Source organism: Martes martes (genome assembly GCF_963455335.1).
Source record: "Martes martes genome assembly, chromosome: 15".
Lineage (NCBI taxonomy): Eukaryota > Metazoa > Chordata > Mammalia > Carnivora > Mustelidae > Martes > Martes martes.
The window spans coordinates 64030578-64054621 of record NC_137903.1 but is presented as its reverse complement, the minus strand read 5'-3'; the positions used below and the strand labels follow the sequence as shown (position 1 = coordinate 64054621).

Here is a 24044-nt window from a genome sequence, read left to right as displayed (position 1 = left end):
TATAGCATTTCTTGACATGAGGTAGTCTTTCAACTTTTTTACTTTTCCAAATTGTTTGATTACTCTACGTCCTCCACAATTCCATATAAATGTTAGAAACACCATGCCAATTTCTATTTTAAAAAGCCTGTTGGGTACTGATTGGAATTGTGTTGAATCTATAGATCAATCTGGAAAAGAATTCACATTTTAGCAATGTAAGTCTTCTGATTCATGAACATATCATATCTGTCCACTTATTTAGGTCTTTTTTAATCTCACTCAGCAATATTTTGTAGTTTTCAATATATAAGTCCTACAGATGACTTGTTAAATTTACCCATAAATCCTGTAAATATTTTTCCTCTTAATTTCAACTTTCGAACAATCCTTGCTAATACTGACTGATTACAAGAATCTAGTCCTACATTCTTGTTAAACTCACTTAGTAATTCCAGCAGCTTTTTGTAGAGTCCTTAGGATTTCCTACATTGACTGTCATGTCGTCTACCAATTAAGACGGGTCTACATCTTCCTTTCTAATCTGTATGTCCTTTATTCCTTTTTCGTGTGTTATTGCACTGCTAGGCCCTACGGTACCATGCTGAGTAAGTGCTGACAGTGGACATCCTTGCCTTATTCCTGATTTTAATGGGAAAGTATGATGTGGGGTTTGTTTGTTTTCGGTAGATGCCTTTTACTGGGTTTGAAAACTATTCCTAGTTTGCAAGAGTTTTTTTTTTTTTTACAACATAAACAGATGTTGAATTTTTTCAAATGTGGCAATGTGCTCATGATAACTTTCAAGACTATACACAAAGAGAATCAGAGCTGGAAGAGAGACTCAAGATCAGTCAGTTCAACCTCCTCAACTACAGAAGAAGAAATGACGGTCCACAGAGGTAAAATGCCATGCTCAGAGTCACAGGTGGTTATGAAGCAAATGATCTATTAAATCTCAAGATGCTTACACATTAACTCTAGTAGGAATGAGCTAAAGCAACATCTTAGAGCCAAAAGGAAAGAGAACAGAGAGATCAGTAATTCTTTGCAATTTCTGAGAAAGTGCAAAGGACAATGATGTGTTTGAACTGAGGCACTAGGTTTCTAATGCAAGTGGAAATCTCTACAGCCAACTGAGGGGAGGGGTCAGGGAAGACGAGAGGATGCTTGAATAGCCAGAACTCATTGCTCATTTGCCACTAACAAAGTTATTCTTTATAAACATATGAGCAAACAGGAACTCCCTGAAGACAGTCAAAGACGACATCAGTTTGGTGGCATTGCTTTATCAGGCTGGTAAGTTCTGTTTTGAATCTTTGATCACTTTGTGAAAACTATCTGGATTATTTTTATCAGGGTATGATGGGGTTTTGCTGTGTTTTATAATTTAACCAAGTCCAAGAATCCGTCAAAACATCAGGGTAAGAGAAAACAAACGCCCCTGGGAGAAAACTGACCTGGGAGGTGAGGGTGATGCTTGGCTGCGACTGTAGGAGGTTGGCTTGGCTTTGCTGAGGTAGTTGCGTTAAAAGATTTTGCGCTTGCAGGAGACCTGTAAAACACAAACATGTTGTGTCAGAAACACTAAAGATTGCTTTGAACATATGGCAAAACAGAGAGTAAGAAAGTGAAGTGAAAATTTCCAACTGATCTCTTGATAGTTTTATCAGTCTTAAAACTCTTAATGTCTTATTTGCCTAAATTCAATCTTGTTAAATACAAGTTGGGCAGGAAGACAGGGACCATTGAAGTAAACGTGACGCATGTGTTTGAGACTGGCTCTGAGGGGCTCTCTGGTTGGCGAATCCTTTATGTTAGTAAGGAATGGATGAAAATGAACAAGGACCTACTCTAAATGGAAGCAGCCTGAAACTCTAAAAAGAGCTCACCTTCTTAACCCAGAAGTAGATGCTGGACCAGAGGACTGTCTGGTTCATGGAGGGAGCGGGCTGTCTATTAAGGGGTATAGGTATTTACACAATGGAAGATTTTAGAATGAATCACCAAGACGAAGAGGGCTAAAGGACAGAAATAACGAGGCACTGGGAGAGACGCACTGATGTTTCTTGGGGTGAAGACGTGATACCCTGAAATCTCTCTATGCTGACTCCAGTAACCAGTCTTAACAGGACTGAACTTAACTGTTTGGTACAGAAATGACAAAACAACATTTGGTATTAAAAGGCCTCACACTTTTTTTTATAACTCAAAAACCTGCAACTTCTAATATAATGAATACCCTTGTCCTTTCAAACTTTAAAACAAATGATTGTTAAAAGCATATGCTTTTAATGCTCAGCCCACATGTCTTAATACATTCTCAAGAAAAACTATCAAAATACTAGAAGTAATTTACGTTAAAAGATTTCATTTAGATTTTTGGCCAAGCTCTCGGTTCCCCCCTCGTGACTAAACAGAGGAAAGGCAGTGAAGGACTTCAGCAGGTGGTACGCATGACTGAAAGATGCATTTTTCTTTTCTTTTCTTTCTTTTTTTTAAAAAGATTTTATTTATTTATTTGACAGACAGAGATCACAAGTAGGCAGAGAGGCAGGCAGAGAGAGAGGAGGAAACAGGCTCCCTGCTGAGCAGAGAGCCCGATGCGGGGCTCGATCCCAGGACCCTGGGATCATGACCTGAGACGAAGGCAGAGGCTTTAACCCACTGAGCCACCCAGGCGCCCCAGATGCACTTTTCTTAACATGAATACTGAGTTTGAAGTTAGAGTCAATGCAGTAAAGTGGCTGTGCCGTCGGACAGCAGCCAGTGTAGGAGCCCCCGCACGATGGCCCGGTGTGCCCACAGGAGCGGCGCCGGCGCTCACCCTGCTGGCCCTGGGGCGTCTGGGAGATGATGAACTGCGCGGGCTGCAGGTTGGCGGTCGGATGCACCAGCACGAACTGCTGCAGGTTGAGATTCTGCTGCTGAAGCTGCTGCAGCTGCTGCAGATCCTGGAAAACACAATTAAAACACAGATTGGAGATCCCGAAATCAAACTCCCTGAATCATCAGGTTCCCCAGAGGATGAACCGGGTCATCCAAATAAAAAAGAGTCAATATTTATTTTACAGTTTTCCATCTTCGGAACAGGGTGTGCCTGGGGACATTCGCGAAGAGAAAACAAAGAAGAACCCGGAGCGGCTGTGAGGACTTAAGAGTTCTGTGGCAAGCTACTGCTTGTCCTGACTTAGGCCAAACCTAATTTCCAAGAGTCACTACAAATTTCCTCAGAACAAACGGTTACGGTTGAGTTTGTAACATGTAAAGACCGATATGGGTTTTACAAATCGAGTGAGAAAAGAATATGTTGAGTTTTTGAATATTCAATTGATCTTTCTCTTAAATAAAAATTGAGAGCACGATGTCTGAATTTGCATCAATAAATTAAAGTATCTATAATGATTCATTAAACCTGGTACCAGTCTAACTCAACTGCGAAATCAGTGTAAAAATAACTAAAAATAGCTATCCATATAAAACTCCAACCCATAGCATACTGAACTTGCTTATCTCGGTTTAGTGTTTCATAGTTTTCAATGTGCTTCCGTGCACATTATCTTATTAGAATAATGTCAACACAGGGTCTCAAATCTTACACACTTAACATGTATTTGGTGATGAAGCAAGGGGCCAAAATTAAACATTACCTTGATAAAGCTTGTATAGAACAGTCATAAAAATCAGTCTGACACGTGTTCTTTACTCAATAGTTAACCGGCTCTTCTTCAACGTCTAGTCCAACTCTAGCTACACTGCAAATCCACTTCCGCACTTCGGAGTCTCCTCTAGGGGCGTAAGGACCATCGTCTCACACTAGACTCCTAAGAATTCTTGGTAGGACCTACCGATACGACTCTCTGTACTTTCTTCCTCTCCTCAAGATAAAGGGTTTCGTTGACCTTTCTTTCTTGGTGGTACTGTCTGTGCATCGTAAATAACTTTTTATTATCTGTGGATATTTTGCCCTAAAACGTGAACGTGGAAAGCAAACACCATTTTCCCCAGCTCTGCGCGGAGCTCCTCACTTCGCGGCGGGGAGCTGGCACCACCCCTCCCGCTCGAGCGGCGACGTTCACCGCAGCGCACGTGAGAGAACCAGGCCTGCCATAATTAGCTAATTAAAATAAATACAGTCATCCTCCGCTCCAGAAATATGCCAACTAATTATTCAAGAATTGTCACTTCACATAAACAGTCAGTTATTCAAATAATCAGTTATGTGTTTATAATATCAACTCAAATTAGCAAACAAACGTGTTATTTCCAGCTCGGTGGCAGCAAGGAAGGCTGCCGCGTACTTCCCTGAGCCGGGGCTTCTCGGGTCTTGACGGGCCCACACTGACAACCCGAAAGGGAATGCTGCACTACAGGAACCCGGCCGTTTTCCGCCTCCCCCCCCCCCCCCCCCCCCCCCCCCGAGCCCTGGCCACAGGAGACACTCACCTGGGCGATCTGGATGGGCTGCGACAGCGGGATCTGCGTCATGGGCGTGGCGGCGGAGGCGGAGATGGTGGCCCCGGCGGCACTGTGCTGTTGGCTGGCCGAGTGCTGCTGCACGGCGGCGGCCAGCAGCTGGGCCTGGGCCTGGGCCTGCTGGAGCAGTAACTGTTGCTGCGCCGGCGTCAACGTGAGCTGAGCACAAGCACAACCAACAGTCTGAACGGTGTGAAGGACGAGGGCCCCCGGTGCAAGCCACCCGCTCTGCGGCAGGTAACACAAGCGGTCCAAGACCTCAGCCGGCCAACGGCACCGGTGAGCCCGAGACTAAAACGTTCATCGGCAACCAAGCTACGGTTCCCAGCCGAGCATTTAAATTAAAATGGTGGCCCTCACTCGGGCCTTAAACAATCATTCGAGCTTGTCCTGGGCCCCAGGGTTCAGGCAAAAAAGTAATTAACTAGTAAGCAAGGAAAAAAAAGAATCAATGCTGACAGGATATGAAAAGAAATTTACACCCAACAGAACAGCAAGTGATTAGTCAGATGAATGAGGAACAAGGGTGCTGGATCTGACCACGGAGAGAACTGATAAGGCCCAGCTGCTTCCCATTAGCATGAATCTCTGCCATATTCCATCATTTCCATTATGTCCTAAGATATGACTAAAGAATATGAGCTCCATTTGTTTCTTTTCCAAGTCTCCCTACAGCCCCTCCCTAACCCAGTCTTTTCTATTATTGAAAGCACTGGGTCTGGGCAACTTTACATCCCCTTTCCAATACATTATCTCAGTGAAACAGGTGGTGACAGCCGCTCTCTTCACATGCAAATGAATCCTAAAGCCCAGGTTTAACAGAAGCACCAGCCACAGGAACCTGGAATCCTTAGGACTGTTGTGGACACTAGTCTCTCAAAACAAACCCACAGCGTAAAACAAGAAATGTATTTAGAGCAGATTAAAACTGGCTTTCATAATGCAACTTATTTCAAATACAAAGTAGTAAGTGTGTTTTGCCTTCCTTTTGGTGGCATGTTCTGATCAAACAGGAAGGAACCACAGAATCTTTTTCGTATGCTTTCCCTTTTTTTGGTAATCTCGACCCCCAACATGGGGCTTGGACTCACGACCCTGAGATCAAGATTCACATGCTCTCTGACTAAGCCAGACAGGCGCCCCACCTTGGAATATACTCATAGGTGCATTCACCGGCTGGCACAACCCTCCTTCTAAAAGCGTCCAACAGAACTTCTACACGAGAGGTGTAAGTATCAAAATCAAACCACCCAAAAACTTAATACCTATCAAGGTATATTTGCTTATAAATATTTTCTCTAGTATATAAACATATTAATTTTTACTGAGGGCATTTTTATTTTAAATTTTATTTTGTTTAAATTCAATTAACATATAGTATATTATTAGTTTCAGAGGTAGAGCTCAGTGATTCATCAGTCACATTTAACACCCAGTGCTCATTCCATCAGGTGCCCTCCTTAATACCCATCACCTAGTCACCCCATCTCCACCCCCTCCCCCAGCAAGTTAAGAGTCTCTTATGGTTTGTTTCCATTAAGGGGATTTCGAGAATAGTTTCACAACAATTCTTAAAAGAGCCTTTCCACTACCAAGACATACTTAACTAAAATAAAGGAAATAAAAAATTGTGTGGGCGGATGTGATGTGAACTTAACAGTAACAAATAACTCTTCCTTATAATTCTCCTAGCTTGTCCAGCCACAAAAATAAGACAAGTGTTTAACCCTGGAAAATATTTTGTGTCTTACAGAAAAGAGAGTTGAAAGGTTAAAAGCTTAATATATCCATAAAGGCCAATTTCTTACCAATAACAGTAAATGACATTTATTGACTGTAATGTGCCCAGCACCATTCTTTAAGTTTTTTAAGTATTGTGACTCTTAATCTTTGGGATAGTACTGTGAAACAGCACCGCACACGGGTAACACCTCCATTTAACTGAAGGAAAACTGAGGCACAGAGAGATTAGATCATCAGCCCGAACAGCAAACTGCAGCGCCAAGACAGACCAGGGATTTCATTGGAGAACACTACACAGGATCTTAAAGAGAATGTTTTTCTTTTGTAGGTACTAGCCCTTTCTCTCACTTCTGTTCTGCAGCAGTAGCAGAACTCTAAACTGATCACTATAATTACACCAATGTCATGGCCTCGGTCACAGGATGACCCCACCGCACGATGAAGCAGCAGCTGAAACACGAGTTTAAAGAAGTCTTTAGTTTATCTAGAACATCTGCAGAAGTCAGAAAAGATACCCTGAAAACTTGGGCCAAATTCCTTTTTCAGAGCTGCCTACGGTATAGAAAATTCCTGAAAGAAAATGGTGCCAGGCATAGCAAACAGTTCTAATCCAAGTATTGGCCAATGGCAGTTCTGACACAAAGAACGTTTATGAAAGTTTATTACAATTCTCTCAGTGAGGACTTACCCCAGTTATCTGTCCTCCAGCCAGCATCAGCTGGGTCTGGGGGATGGCCGCCTGCACTGACGGCTGCTGGGAAGGCTGGCTCGGCTGCTGTGAGTCCCCCGACTCTTCGTTAGACTTAGACTGAGGTGGGCGGGGGATGGTGGGAAGGAATAAGAGATTTCAAATAATTGATTAAAAAACTCCGTATTTTAAGAATTATTTACAACATGGATTTATCTAGTCATGAGTTTTCTGGTTTCATTCCTTTTCTTTCTTACCAATCTTTGTATTTTCCTAATTTTAACATAAAGTTTTTAGACTTTTTTTCTTTAAAAATCACATTTATTATTGGCTGTTTTCCAACTCTAAAAGAAATGATCAAATATGGAACCTAGAAAAGTAGAAAAATAAAATATAAAAATTATCCACATACAAGTTTTTGGTGTAGACTTTTTATTCCAATGCTAGCAAAGCTGCAATTACAACTCTGAAGAAGCAAAAATACTTGGGTCCTCCACAAATCAACAGGATTGTTTAGAAACCCAAATCCTCAATTTTTGGAAATACAGAGTAAGGGAAGAGCACATTCTCCATCCACCTCTACGCCAGACTGTTCATGCCAACATTCTGAGATGTATTTGGTGGTCAGCCTGAAACTTTCTTATATATCCTCTCAAAGATTGGTTACTTGACCCACAAAACTTTTCATCTAATATTTAAAATAAATGTAAATTTAGCATCTCCCATCAAGTAATATACAGATTTAGAGGGAAAATGCTGCAGTCAAGAGGGAAAGAGAACACACTCCTAAAAGGGACACTAAGAGGGACGCCTGGGTGGCTCAGTTGGTTAAGCAGCTGCCTTCGGCTCAGGTCATGATCCCAGGGTCCTGGGATTGAGTCCCACATCGGGCTCCTTGCTCAGCGGGGAGCCTGCTTCTCCCTCTGCCTCTGCCTGCCTCTCTGTCTGCCTGTGCTCACTCTCTCTGACAAATAAATAAATAAAATCTTTAAAAAAAAAAAAAAAAAAAGGGACACTAAGAGGAAATTTTATGGTAATTAAAACTGGTTATGCAGAACATTAAAATTCTGCATAGATTTGCATATTTCCCACCACCTGTTTTGGGGACCGCAGCAAGGCTAATTAACATAAAGGCTCTGATTAATCCTGCCAGTCACTGAGAGAGAATTACAGTGCAGGACTGTAAACATGCTGCACTGGGGACGCAGCCTGTTTGCCAACATCTCTCCAAGGGATGGAAGTTCACCATGGCAACCAAGGCAATTTTCCGCCTCCTCTCCCTCAGAAAGGAAGGTCACATTATCTCCTTTTCTTTTCTCTTCTCGCTCCCATGTATTACTAGGTCCATATTCCACTGGGTTTCATGGAATGCTCAACCCAAGGTCTTCAGTCATTAGCAACACTGGAATCAATCTTCTAGAAAACGGTTTTCCCCTCTTGACTGTCAGTAACCCAAACACTACAACGAAAGGCAGCAGCAGATCGACTGAGTTATGGAGTAATGCATGGTAACTGAACTTTGCATGTTTTACCGTATGTTTTGTATCAGCAAAGTAGCCAGATTTAACTTTGGTTTTTAAAATTTTGACTGCATGAAGCCCATCAAGGACTATAACGGGTTTAGTTATACACCTTAGAATCACAGCATTTTCAAGCAGAGAGGAACCCTGCCAAGCTACTACACTTCCCTACTTAAATAAATGTAAGAGAAAAGGAACCCCAGGAGGTGGAGTGACTTGCCAAAGGTCACACAGCTAGTTAGTGGCAGAGGGAGAAGGCAAACCTAAGACCTCTGTATCTCAGCCCAGTGTTCTTTCCTCCACACTAGAAAATGACGAAAAAGACATCTGGAAACAAGGGCATTAAGATACTATCTGGCTTTGGGTTCAGGTATGTGTTATCACTACATAACTGAGAAACTGTTATTAAACTTACATATCCAACTCTGAAAGCACACTTTTCTTGTTCACCTTTTGTCATTCATGGTAGCATAATACGAACTGAATTTTCATCAATGTCAGTGATTATCATTATTTGGATCTTAATGACATTGGGTAATAAAGAAAGGTAATACTTCTAAATATTTCCTAATTATAATATTATTGCATGCTCATTATAAAAAATCTAAAAAGTATGGTAAAAAAGTGTAAAACTGATCCATAATCCCCTGACCCAGCTTACCTGTACATTTAAAGACTGAGCAGCAGCCTGTAAACTTGTTCCAGCGAGCTGGACCTACAAGTACAATAATCAGGTAAAGTTCTAGTCTAGTACCATGGAGATACTGCCTCTCTGTAAGTCGACATCAACAAGTATTTCAAGAATCCCTACTAAGTGTATGTCACTGAGTTAGAACTGAGAACACAACGAGGTCTATCTTACAGGGTTTAAACTTTATGGAAACGCTCCCACCAGAAAATTAGGTTAACATTTCTCTTCTTTCTTTCTTTTGCCAACAGCTTTAACCCTTATCCTTTCTTTTAAAATTTTTTTGTGTTATGATAGTCACCAAAAACACATATAACATTTCTTTTCTAAAATCTAGAAAATGAGTTTTCTGAACCAGCACCAGCAGGCATGCCGTACTTGTATCGGGCATTCCTCATGTGCCTTCCTGTTTGTACCCACGGACACTGAGATTCTAAAAGCCCAATTCATCTTCCGTATTAAAGAACACATGAGAATAAGCTACTCATATACGTCACTGTTGTCATTATAAACAATCAGAATTATCAACTCATTCTAATTTCAAAATTTTCATGTACATACAAAAGTAAAAACCTTACATATACATACACAGTCAAGTCCTTAAAACATTTATAGTCATAACTCAAGAGTGCTGGCTGAAATAAAGAATCTGTCCTATAAACCACACATGAAAGTGTCATAGTATTTATTTAATACATTTCATGCATTCAGAAAGTTAAAACCATGATTTTCATTAGAATAAGATCATGATTTGACAACCATGTTGACGACAACTGATTCTGGCAAGTGTCATCCACGGACGCTCTACGTGACAGTTACACTTTCTCACGGATCTCTTCAGAGCTCTCAACTAATTACAAAAGATAAAGTCCCCAGCGAGGACACATGTGCCTTCTAGTATGATCCACTAAGAACACAGCATTACTTACATCGTATGTAAGTAACACACGACTGAGCAACAGTCTTCAAAAATGTCAATGTCGGGGCGCCTGGGTGGCTTAGTGGGTTAAGCCTCTGCCTTCAGCTCAGGTCATGATCTCAGGGTCCTGGGATCGAGCCCCACATCGGGCTCTCTGCTCGGCAGGGAGCCTGCTTCCTCCCCTCTCTCTGCCTGCCTCTCTGCCTACTTGTGATCTCTCTCTCTGTCAAATAAGTAAATAAAATCCTTAAAAAAAAAAAAAGTCAATGTCTTGAAAACAAAAACACTATGTTAGGAGAAAAAGAAGATAAACTCAGGCAGAATAAGTGGAGGCCTAAAGGACAACGGCAGCAGTCAGCATGAAAAGCAGTGAACGCGAGAGGCACTGCAAGGTGCTACACAGGATCCTGGCAACTGAATGGATATAGATAAAAAAGTCATGAATTATTCCAGGGCTCAAATCTGAGAGACTGGAAAAAAGGTAACGCCATTGCCAGGGAAGCCAGTAAGTTCTGTTTTGGATAGATCCCATGGCATCAAGGTTTCCTGAAGTTAAATACAAATGTTAATATGGAGCTCAAGACGGAGTTCAGAGTGAAAATGATCAGAGATGCCCTTTACTTAAAACTAATAGTCCTGCTAGGAGCTGAGAGCCCTCAGAAGCAAACCCGGACACTTACAGAGAACGTATTTTAGATGCAGTGTAGTCAAGGGAGGAGTATCTGAAAAGATAATATGTTTAAGACCCAAAGGCTAAGAATTCAGCCAGAGAGCCAGAGGAAAGAGTTTTGTGTACACAGATTTAAAGGAAATAAAGTTTCTGTTGGATTTTATTTAAATCATGTTGTTTCGGGGCAGAACTCTGTTGAGGAACAGGACAGTTACAGGTCTTCAAGTAGCCCCTCACAGACTATTTGCTGAGTGGACTACCTGAATCAAATGATCAAATTTAGTATCACAGTAATGGGACGACGTGATACCACAGACCTAATGTATTCCTGTCAAAAACTTGGATCCAATCACGAGGGAAAAATTAAACAAACCCAAATGGAGGGGGTCTTCTCTAAATCAGCTGGTATCTACTCTTTAAAAATGTCAACCTCATGGAAGATGAAGACAGAACTGAGGAATTCTTACAGAATGAAGAAGCCAAACAGACAGGAAACCTGAATGCAAGGTGTGGACCGGCTGCAGAGCAAAGAACAGTTACACATGGACTGAACATCAGATAATAAATTTCACTGATGTTAAATTTCTGGAATTTGAAATTTATATTATAGTTGTAGAAAAAAATACTGTTTTTAGGAAAAATGTGATGAAGTATTTAGAAGTAGAAGGTCACGGTGCCTGCAACTTGATTCCAAAAAAAAAAAAAATGTATATACATTTTTTTTTAAAGATTTTATTTATTTGACAGAGAGAGAGATCACAAGCAGGCAGAGAGGCAGGCAGACAGAGAGGGGGAAGCAGGCTCCCCGCTGAGCAGACAGCCCGACGCAGGGCTCGATCCCAGGACCCCGGGATCATGACCCGAGCCAAAGGCAGAGACCCAACCCACTGAGCCACCCAGGTGCCCCATGTATATACATTTTTAATATGTGTTTCTCACACACACACACACACACACACACACAGAGCAAAGATTAGAACAGTAATTGTTGGTGATTCCAGGTGAAGGGCTTTTGGTTGAAAACTGTTCTATAGTTATAACTTTTCTACAGATTTGAAAATTTTCAAAATAGAAAGTTGAAAAAAGAGTGAGAGTGTCCTTTTACCACTTAATTTAGCAACCTCCCAACATCCTTCAAATCTTAGCTCAAAGGTCATCCTCTCTGATTAATGTCTTAGATTGTACAAGTTGAGCTAATAATTTCTTCCTCTCCATTCCTATACAACCTTACCATTCACTTATTCAGTAAATAATTACTGAACATCTATTATATTTTGGGCTCTTTGGAAAATACTGGGATACAGATAAATGAGAAAAAGTGCCCATCTTCATGGAACTTACAGGGTAACAGAACTAAAGTCATCTACTTTGTATACGTGTACACACATTTGTAATTATGGTAAGGAAAAGGTCAGAGTGTCAATCCGGTCAATAAGAGGGCTAGAGACAGAAGGTAAGTGTCACACTTACGCTAATTATGTCTCTAATCAGACGGTGAGCAATTCTGAGGGGAATGACATCTCGTTGGAGAAGTCAGTGATGTCAAGATTTCATATCAAGTTCTTTGGTTTAAAGTCCTTTGGTTTGGGGGATATTGAAGATTGAGTGATTTTGGTAATCAACAGCTGGAGGCCTTGGAGCTGATGTAAGAGTTGCACTCTTCTTAGAATTTGGATCCAGTGAAGAAAAGACTGCATATCATCTATGTATCTTCGGGGACTTTTTAATACATTACCATCACAAATTTAAGCCAGATAGAGGCTTAATATGCACCATATACATTGACTACCAAAAATTTTATTCCTCTAAGAAACCAGGAAACAACAAGCTACAAATGTTTTTACTTTTTACTTTCATTTTTTGAAGATTATTTATTTGAGACAGGGAGAGAGAGAGAGTGCACAGAGGGAGAGGGGGAAGCAGGCTTCCCACTGAGCAGAGAGCCTGATGTGACCCGAGCCGAAGGCAGACACTAAACCAAATGAGCCACCCAAGCACCCCTACAAATGTTTTCAGAAGAAAGAACTGACATGAAGATAACATTTTTGGTTTTCTATAATATATTCTTAAATTATTTAGATGCTAATGTATCTTAATATTTTATCTACAAGTTCCATATAGAAGTTTCTCTACTTTGAAAAACACAAACAAAGCTATGCACCTGAGCAAAAAACTGTGTCAGCTAGGGCCTCACTCCAATAGAAGATGCTAATTGCCTCCTGCATACTATACCTTTGAATTTGTGAATAAATGGGCTTTTGAGGACCTTTCTAAAATTGCACCTGTTTCAAGTGCAAGAGCTTCTTTTATATAAAATTCGGGTAGGGGGCGCCTGAGTGGCTCAGTTGGTGGGGGGACTGCTTCAGCTCCAGTCCTGTTCCCAGGGTTCTAGGATCCAGCCCCTCATCTGGCTGCCTGTTCAGCAGGGAGTCTGCTTCTCCCTCTCCCTGCTTGTGCTCTCTCTCTGTGTCAAATAAATAAAAATTCTTCAAAAAAATAAAGCTCAGGCAGTCTAAAGACATAATTTATGAGCTCAGAAGACATAAGAAGACACAATTTATGAAGACATATTCCGAACAGAGAGCCTTACACAGGTCTTGGGCAATGGTGGCCACATCCTTCTGGATGACTCTGTAATTTACTACCTACAGTGAGCCTCACAGACCCACAGTGACAAAAACAGTAACTCAGTTGTTATGAACATTCCATTCATAACAAAGAATTCTTTTTTTTTCCCCCCCCACAAAGCTGTGAGGTCAGTAACAATACAGTCAATTAAACTATGATTCCAGACTAACCATTCAAAAGGACACAATCAGATGTGATTAGCACCAGGCTTTAATCAATTTAAAAAGTCCCACACACTGAAATAACGACCCCAGGCCTTCACATTCCATGCCTCCGGTTTTTACTCTCCCTTATGGTTGAGCAGAGAGCATTCTACCTGATGGAGATGTCCAAGGAAAGCCTGGGCCTGGGCTGTTGAGATGGCTCCTCCAACGGGCACAGGCTGCTTCTGAAAGTCCAGACCATTGGTTTGTGTGCCTAGAAGGCAAGCAAAGGCATGTAACTGTTAAAAACAAACTCAAATGAAACAAGCACTAGACTTCAGTCACGAGCATTGATCAGGCATACTATTTTGTAGAAGCACTTTCCTAAGTACCCCCACGGACGAGAAGGGATTTACAGCACAAGGTTTTCTCTTCTGAAGGGAGGACTGTGGGACAAGTAAATGAACACAAAGCTTAAGAAACAGAAACAAAAATATAAATACTGAATTCTAATCATAAGATGGTGTTACAGAATTCAGAAGTGATGCAGGGATTGGGGTCACAATAAGCATGGCACTTACAGGCCTTAAGGAAGAGATTATCATCACTACTACTGTTGTAAAGAATGGTACAGACAGACTTCCAAGGAGGGACTGACGCTCTCTTCTGGTCTCCCCCTTCTCAATATTTGGCATGGGCAGAAGAAATTCACTGGTGACTCTGCAAGATGATTGATTCTTTTTATTTATTTATTTATTTGACAGAGATCACAAGTAGGCAGAGAGGCAGGCGGGGGTGGGGGGGTGGGGTACAGCAGGCTCCCTGCTGAGCAGAGAGCCCGATTCGGGGCTCGATCCCCGGCCCCTGAGATCATGATCTGAGCCAAAGGCAGAGGCTTAACCCACTGAGCCACCCAGGCGCCCCAAGATTTACTCTTAACTTACACTTTTAATACATGACAATCTGATGGCAAAAACAACAATTTACATGATAAACAAAATAGTTTTACCAATTTCTCCAATCCTAAAGTATAGATTGCTGCATACATGTAATTAGCAAGAGCCCTGCTAGAATTATAATCTTCCAAATGTTATGCCTGTGCATTTTAACCACTTATGCTGCAGTCTGATGCTAGGATAGGACTAATTTATGGAAAGACATACCATCCGAATGTTCAGAAATATTTATTAAGGATATAATACACTGTTTTCAAACTATAATATCCAGATATAATTTAGAAATTACCGAAATTCATTGTATGCAATGAAATGTAACAGACCACAGGAACCTGCAACAATCACTGAGGCTCACGAATGTGGCCCTGAACTTCCGCTTCCGACCACTCAGACAACCTGCCTGCCCGTCCTCACTCCAGTGTGTGCACAAACGGAGAACGCCAGTCAGGACAGGATAAGCCAGAACCTTAAGTAGTATTTCTAAATGGCTACTCACTTTTGCCATTATATATCCTAACTAACATCTGGCAAATGTATCACTTTAATAAGAATAATGAGGTAGATCACATGACTCCAAAGAACTACTGAAGGTTTCCTTGAGATAATTATAAAAGGAGTGTCTATACATTTCACCTGCTTAAAACCTCATAATGGTTGTTCTTTTGTATTTTTTCCCTGGCTTCCCATAAGCAGAAAACAAAAGAATTATCTAGACATACAAAGGGTCACTTTCATTGGCCACATGCAGAAATTTCATTATTTTAAAGTTACACATTTGGTCATTAGCTGCTGTCTCTATTCCTATGCAGAAAATAATAACTGAGGTTGATTTTAAGATTGTTCACCCTTAGAGAATTATGCTCCATATATATCACACAAATCCACAAGGCTAAAAGAAGACGAGGTTTTGAAAAATGGAGACAAGCACCCAAAGATTAAAACATCACCAATACAGGAACTCTTCCAGAACCAAATATTTCACTCTCATGGAGACCATGAAAATTCTACACACTGGTTCCACTATCAAGTTGCCACAAAAATGATATACCCCTTGTAAATCACAAAGCACTGTATGACAAGACTAGCTAATTTCTACCCCTGGTACAGAGCCTACGGCAGTGGCCTACAGCTAATGCTATTTAAGTACCCTGGCTCTACCAGCTCAGAGGACACATAAAGGCAGGACACCCAAAGCCAGTGAAGTACAAGAACATTCCTAGACAACAGTTCAGATAAACAGAGATTCAAGATGCAAAAGAAGGTTTTTTTCCCCCCCCCACCCCCCCCCCCAGTAAAATTCTGAGGCTCCATGAGGAGGTAAGGGATGGAAGAAAGTAGATATCACCCAGAAATCATTCTTAGGTCATAAAGACCTAAATTGGGCTAAAAGGAAAAGAGAGGGGAACAGACAGACAGACACCCATACATACACACACATTTAACATAATTATGAAGACAGTACAGGGAGACAGTGATGGTGGGAGCCGAAACCAAATGCGTGTCAGAGAAAATAGAACATCCAAATAAGGAAAGGGGGGAATTAACAGGTTGGGAGAGAAGGTAAACGATGTAAGAAGATTAAAATAGCACATACAGAATTTGAGAAACCCCAAAACATGTAAGAAAAGTGATCCAGAAGGCATTTAGAAATGACAAAGTCCAAAGCTAAAGATTCTATAAGATTGCCACAAGAACAGTGTTACTGAGGTGGACCTCAGAGGTCTCGAATCCAACCTCCTTATTTTAATGGTGACAGATTAAGGAATCTTACGTGAACTGTTCAAAATGTCATAGCTACTTAATGGAAGAGCCAAGACAAGGACAGGGTCCCCTGATTCTGTGTAATTACTTACAGAGAAGTGATAGTTGTAATCTGGAGGAAAAATGCCAATCAACTAAGAGTGGATACAGAGAGAAGAAGCCTGAAGATAAGAGGGCACGTACATTAGGAGATGTAGAGACAAAGAACCAGAGAGGAAGCAGTGAGAAAACAGGGAGAAAAAAAGAAAAAAATCCTTCAGGACCAGTGTGCTTCAGGAGCTAGGCAAAAGAATCCTACAAGGATGGGGTAGTTTACTACTGTCAAATGTACAGAACAGGATCAAATACTGAACAAGAAATTAATCCAAATAGACTAAATGAAAGGCAGTAATAAAAGTAAGGCCAAAACTTAACGAAATAGGAAAAAAACACATAACAGAAACACCAACTTGGTTCTTTCAAAAGAATCATACAGCTTACAAACTTCTCGTAAGATTGAAGAAAAAAGTAAAAGGGAAGGAGCAAATAATTTAAGGATAACAGAAAGAAGGACATAATAAAAAAATGCTGCAAACACTAAAAATAGAATATCATGAACCAGTAAAACATACACCAATAAAATTAAAACTGAGAAATGGGTTACTCTCTAGAAAATATAACTTACCAAGACTGACTCAAGAAGAAATAGGAAATGCCAAGGGTCCTACACCATTTGAAGAAATTTAATATGTAAGTAAAAATCTTCCCAAAAGGAAAAATGAAAACCTAACCAATTTTACTCTGCTTCCTTCCAGAAATCAAAGGGACAAGTAATTCTAATCTTAAGTAACTTTTCTAGAGTATGGGGAAAAAAGGGAAACAATTCCTAAGTCATTTTGTGAGGTCAGCATAGCCTCACTACCAAAACCTGAAAAAGATGAGTAAAGAAAACAAAACAAACAAAAATACATGCCAGTTTTACTCACAAACATACATAAAAATATCCTAAATAGTATTAGCAAAAATAAGCTAATAAGATAAAATATTTGGAGTTTAAGGGTTAAAAAAAATCAATGTGATTCATCACATTAATTAAAGGGGAGAAATCATTTAATTGACTCAAAGGATAAAGAAAATCCTTAGATAAAATTCAATATCCACCTATGACAAAAATTCCAGGCATAGGAACAGAAATAAACTTCCTTAACTTGATAAAAATTAACATTAAAAGCATTCCTGTTAATATTAAGAACAAGATAAGTGTGCCAGCTACTGAAAGCCTCAGGCAACAAACAAGGCAAGAAAAGAAAATACACCAATTGGAAAAAGAAACAAAACTTTTTTTTCAGATGATTTGATAATGTATATAGAGTATCCTAAGAAATCTAATGATCTATTTCTATAATAAGAGAGTTTAATAAGGAGCTCTAATCAGTATGGACATGAGAATTTAGAGCTAGAATTCAGAATAACGATTATAAAGATACTAGCTGAACTTGAATAAAGCACAGAAGACACTAGAGAGTCCCTTTCTAGAGAAATAAAAGAACTAAAATCTAACTAATTTTTGAAATCAAAAAGGCTATTAATGAGATGCAATAAAAAATGGAGGCTCTAACTGTTAGGATAACTGAGGCAGAAGAGAGAATTGGTGAAATAGACAACAAAATGACAGAGAATAAAGAAACTGAGAAAAAGAGAGATAAACAACTCACTGGACCACAAGGGGAGAATTTGAGAGATAAGTGATATCATGTAGTTAAACAATATTAAAATAATTGGGATCCCAGAAGAAAAGGAAAGGGAGAGAGAGAGAAGGAGAAGGTATACTGGAGCAAATTATAGAACATCCCTAATCTGGGTAAGGAAAAAGGCATCAAAATCCAGGAGAAAGAAACCCCCCTCAAAATCAGTAAAAATAGATCAACACTCCTACACAGAACAGTGAAACTCACAAATCTCAGAGACAAAGGGAAAATCCCAAAGGCATTTTGGGACAAGAGATCTGTACCCTACAAGGGTAGAAACATTAGGTTGGCAGCAGACCAATCTGCAGACACGTGGCAGCCAGAAAGGACTGGCATGATATATTCAGGGCTCTACCTGAGAAAAATATGCAGCCAAGAATACTTTACCCAGCTAGGATGTCATTCAAAACAGAAGGAGTGATAAGAAGTTTCCAGGAAAAACAGAAACTAAATGAATTTATGAACACCAAACCAGCCCTACAAGAAATATTAAGAGGATCCTCTAAGCAAAGAGAGAGCCCACAAGTAACATACACCAGAAAGGAACAGAGACAATATAAAGTAACAGTCCCTTTACAAGTAATACAATGGCACTAAATTTGTATCTTTCATTAGTTACTCTGAATGTAAATGGACTAAATGCCCCAATCAAAAGACAGAGGGTATCAGACTGGATAAAAAAGCAAGACCCATCCATATGTTGTCTGCAAGAGACTCATTTTAGACCCAAAGACACCTCCTGATTTAAAGTGAGGGCATGGAAAACCATTTATCACGCTAATGGAGTGCTAATGGACCTCAAAAGAAAGCTAGGGTAGCAATTCCTGTATCAAACAACTTAGATTTTAAACCAAGTACTGTAATAAGAGATGAAGAAGGACACTGTATTATAATTAAAGGATCCATTCAACAAGAAGTTCTAACAATTATAAATATTTAAGCCCCTAACATGGGAGCAGCTAATTATATAAGTCAATTAATAACAAAATTAAAGAAACACATTGATAATAACACAATTAATAGCAGGGGACTTTAACACCACCCCTCACTGCAATGGAGAGATCATCTAAGCAGAAGGTCAACAGGGAAATAAGGGCTTTGAATGACATACTGGACAAGATGGACTTCACAGATCTATTCAGAAACCTTATATCCTAAAGCAACAGAATACACATTCTTCTGCAATGCACATGGAACATTCTCCAGAGTAGATGACATCCTGGGTCACAAATCAGGTCTCAACCAATATCAAAAGATTGGGATCATTCCCCGCATACTTTCAGACCACAATACTTTGAAACTGGAACTCAATCACAAGAGGAAAGAACTCAAATACATGGAGGCTAAAGAGCATCCTACTAAAGAATGAATAGATCACCAGGAAATTAAAGAAGAATTTTAAAAATTCATGGAAACAAATGAAAATGAAAACACAACTGCTCAAAATCTTTGCAGTGTAGTGAAGGTGGTCCTAAGAGGAAAGTATATAGGAACACAAGCCTTTCTCAAGAAACAAGAAAAGGGGGACGCCTGGGTGGCTCAGTTGGTTGAGCAGCTGCCTTCAGCTCAGGTCATGATTCCGGTGTCCCGGGATCGAGTCCCACATCGGGCTCCTTGCTCAGCAGGGAGCCTGCTTCTCCCTCTGCCTCTGCCTGCCACTCTGTCTGCCTGTGTTCTCTCTTTCTCTCTCTGACAAATAAATAAAAATAAATTTTAAAAATCTAAAAAAAAAAAAAAAGAAACAAGAAAAGGTCTTAAGTACACAGCCTAACCCTACACCTAAAGGAGCTGGAGAAAGAACAGCAAAGAAAGACTAAATCCAGCAGGAGAAGAGAAATCCTAAAGATTAGAGCAGAAATCAATGACATAGAAACCAGAAGAACAGTAGAACAGATCAATGAAACTAGGAGCTGGTTCTTTGAATTATTAATAAGACTGATAAACCCCTGGCCAGATTTATCAGAAAGAAAAGAGAAAGGACCCAAATAAATAAAATCATGAATGAAAGAGGAGAGATCACAGCCAACACTGAAGAAATATAAACAATTAAAAGAACATATTATGAGCAACTACATGTCAGCAAATTAGGCAATATGGAAGAAATGGATGCATTCCTAGAGATGTATAAACTACCAAAACAGAACCAGGAATAAACAGAAAACCTGAACAGAGCCATAACCAGCAAGGAAATGAAAGCAGTAATAAAAAATCTACAAACAAACAAAAGCCCAGGGCCAGATAGCTTCCGAGGGGAATTCTACCAAACATTTAAAGAAAAATTACTAACAATTCTTATGAAGCTCTTTCAAAAAACAGAAGTAGAAGGAAAACTTCCAAATTTCTTCTGTGACCAGTATTACTTGATCCCAAAACCAAAGACCCCCACCAAAAAGAATTACAGACCAATATCCCTGATAAACATGGATGCCAAAATTATCACCAAAATACTAGCCAATGGGACCCAACGGTATTATTATTATTATTATTCACCACAACCAAGTGGGATTTATTCCTGGGCTGCAAAGTTGGTTCAACCTTAACAAATCAATCAATGTGATATAATACATAAATAAAAGAAAGGACAAGAACCATATGATCCTCTCAATAGAAAGGATTTTTTTTTTCTATTTCCAACAGAAAAAAATACAGAAAAAGCATTTGACAAAGTATAGCATCTTTCTTGATTAAAACTCTTCACAGTGTAGGGATAGATGGAATATACTTCAGTATGATAAAAGCCATCTACAAAAAGCCCACAGAGAATATCATTCTCAATGGGGGAAAACTGAGAGCTTTTCCCCTAAGGTCAGGTACACAGCAGGGATGTCCACTATCACCATTGCTATTCAACACAGCACCAGAAGTCCTAGCCTCAGCAAACAGACAACAAAAAGAAACAAAAGGCATCAGAATTGGCAAAGAAGTCAAACTTTTGCTCTTTGCAGATGACATGATAGTCTGTGGAAAAGCCAAAAGACTCCACCCCAGGGACTCCTGGATGGCTTGGTCAGTTAAGTGTCTGCCTTAGGCTCAGGTCTATCCAGGGTCTTGGGATCGAGTCCTGCAGACTCCATTGCTCCGCAGGGAGCCTGCTTCTCCCTCTGCCTATCCCTCCCCCTGTTTGTCCTCTCTCTCCCTCTATCCTTGACAAATAAATAAATAAATAAATAAATCTTAAAAAAAAAAAAAAAAAAAAGACTTCACCCCAAAATTGCTAGAACTCCTACAGGAATTCAGCAAAGTGGCAGGTTATAAAATCAATGCACAGAAATCAGTTGCATTTCTAGACACTGACAATGAGACAGAAGAAACAGAAATTAAGGAATCAATCCCATTTACAATTACACCAAGAAATGTAAGATACCTAGGAATAACCTAACCAAAGAGCTAAGGATCTATACTCTCAAAGGTATAGAACACTTACAAAAGAAACTGAGGAAGACACAAAGAAATGGAAAAACATTCCATGCTCATGGATTAGAAGAACAAATATTGTTAAAACGGCTATGCTACCTAGAGCAATCTACGCATTCAATGCAATCTCTATCAAAATATCATCAACATTTTTCACAGAGCTGGAATGAACAATCCTAAAATTTGTATGGAACCAGAAAAGACCCTGGATAGCCAAAGGAACGTTGAAAAAGAAAACAAACTGGTGGCATCACAATTATGAACTTCAAGCTCTATTACAAAGCTGCCATCAACATGGTACTGGCACAAAAACAGACACATAGATCAATGAAACAGAATAGAGAGCCCAGAAACAGACCCTCAACTCTACAGTCAACGAATCTCCAACAAAGCAGGAAAGAATGTCCAATGGAAAAAGGACGGTCTCTTCAACAAATGGTGTTGGGAAAACTGGACAGCCACATGCAGAAGGAAACTGGACCATTTCCTTACACCACACACAAAAATAGACTCAAAATGGATGAAAGACCTCAATGTAAAACAGGAATCCAACAAAATCCTAGAGGACAACACAGGCAGCAACCTCTTCGACCCTGGTTGCAGCAACTTTTTGCTAGATACGTCTCCAAATGCAAGGGAAACAAAGGAAAAACGAACTATTGGGACTCTATCAAGATCAAAAACTTTTGCACAGCAAAAGAAACAGCCGAAAAACAAAAAAAGACAACCTACAGAATGGGAGAAGATATTTGCAAATGACATACCATATAAAGGGCAAGTATCCAAATCTATAAAGAATTTATCAAACTTAGCATCCAAAGAACAAATAATCCAATCAAGAAATGGGCAGAAGACATGAAGACATTTCTGTGAAGAAGACATCCAGATGGCCAGCAGACACATGAAAAAATGCTCAACATCACTCGGCATCAGGGAAATACAAATCAAAATCACAGTGAGATACCACACCTCACACCAGTCAGAATGGCTAAAATTAACAAGTCAGGAAAGGACAGATGCTGGCAAAGATGCAGAGAAAGGGTAACCCTCCTACATTGTTGGTGGGTATGGAAGGTGGTGCAGCCATTCTGGAAAACAGTGTGGAGATTCCTCAGAAAGTCAAAAACAGAGCTACTTTACGACCCAGCAATTGCACTTCTTGGTATTTATCTGAAAGATACAAATGTAGTAATCCAAAGGGGCACCTGCACCCCAATGTTTATACCACAATGTCCACAATAGCCAAAGATTCTATGTCCAGATGTCCATCAACAGATCAATGGATAAAAACGATGTGGTATATAAATACAATGGAATATTATGCGGCCATCAAAAACCGAACTCTTACCATTTGCAATGACGTGGATGGAACTAGAGGGTATTATGTTAAGGGAAATAAGTAAATCAGAGAAAGACAATTATCATATGAGCTCACTGATATGTGGAATTTAAGAAACAAAACAGAGGATCACAGGGGAAGAGAGGAAAAATAAAATAAGATGAAACCAGAGAGGGAGATATATTATAACAGACTCTTCATCACAGGAAACAAGCTGAGAGTTGCTGGAGGGGAGGGGGATGGAGGGATGGGGTAACTGGGTGATAGACACTAACGAAGGCATGTGATGTAATGAACAGTGAGTATTATATGAGACTGATGAATCACATACCTGGACCTCTGAAACCAATAATACATTATATGTTAATTTTAAAAAAGAATTTAATAAGGTTACAACACACAAAATCCATTTTAAAATTGCTTTTATACACCAAATGAAAACATTTATGAACAATATTATTTTTAACACCTCGAAAATATAAAATCCTGGGAATAAATCTATGAAACTATAGCAAGTCCTAATCAGTGGAAAACTATAAAACCTTATTTAAAATTATAAGAAGACATAAATAAATGCTCATTTACTGGAAGACTTGACATTATCTTTATATACCAATCAATTCTTTCCAAACTGACCTTTGGATTCAAAGCAATTTCATATCAAAATCTCAAGTTATTTTCTTTCTCTTTTTCCTTCCTTTCTTTTCAGGATTGGGGTGTGTGTGTAATTGACAGCTTCATTCTAAAATTATTTAAAGTTTTTTTTTTTCCTCCAATAATCTCTGTACCCAACATGGGGCTTGAACTCATAATCCCAAGATGAACAATCACATGCTTTTCCAACTGAGCCAGGTGGATGCACCATGATTCTAAAATTTATCTAGAAGGGCAAAGGGTGAAAATGCTTTTTTTTTTTAAAAAAGCAAGTTGGGATGCCTGGGTGGCTCAGTCGGTTAAGCCGCTGCCTTTGGCTCAGGTCATGATCCCAGGTCTGGGAACGAGTCCCGCACTGGGCTCCCTGCTCGGCAGGGAGCCTGCTTCTCTCTCCGCCTCTGCCTGCTTGTGCATGTGCATGTTCGCTCGCTCTCTCTGACAAATAAGAAATAAAATCTTAAAAAATTTAAAAAAGCAAGTTGAGGGACCCATACTATTAAGATATTATGAGTTATAATAGACCAACGATAATTAGAAGAGTGTAGTATTTGTACAGTCACAAACAGACCAGATTAGAGTCTGGAAGCCACACGTATCTTTAGACACTTGCAATGCGATAGGTAGTACCGTACATCAGTGAGGAAAGGATAGTTTTCAATAAAAGGATAACCATTTGGGTATCCATTTGGGAAAAAAATGAAATTAGATCAATCCATACCATATAAAAGAAAGAGAGGAA

The 24044-nt window shown here is 39.8% G+C and overlaps 1 protein-coding gene across 2 annotated transcripts in view; it reads right to left on the bottom strand.

The window, feature by feature from the left end:
- The window catches only part of POU2F1 (POU class 2 homeobox 1), a 169254-nt gene that overhangs the window by 30841 nt on the left and 114369 nt on the right, over positions 1-24044 (bottom strand). For both annotated transcript variants that reach the window (XM_080824126.1, XM_080824127.1), the window contains exons 3-8: positions 13628-13728; positions 9068-9121; positions 6887-7006; positions 4426-4614; positions 2807-2933; positions 1440-1534 (exon numbers count right to left, since the gene is read on the bottom strand). In XM_080824126.1, coding sequence (XP_080680252.1) covers positions 1440-1534; positions 2807-2933; positions 4426-4614; positions 6887-7006; positions 9068-9121; positions 13628-13728 — 686 coding nt within the window. The remainder of the gene's footprint in view (positions 1-1439; positions 1535-2806; positions 2934-4425; positions 4615-6886; positions 7007-9067; positions 9122-13627; positions 13729-24044) is intronic.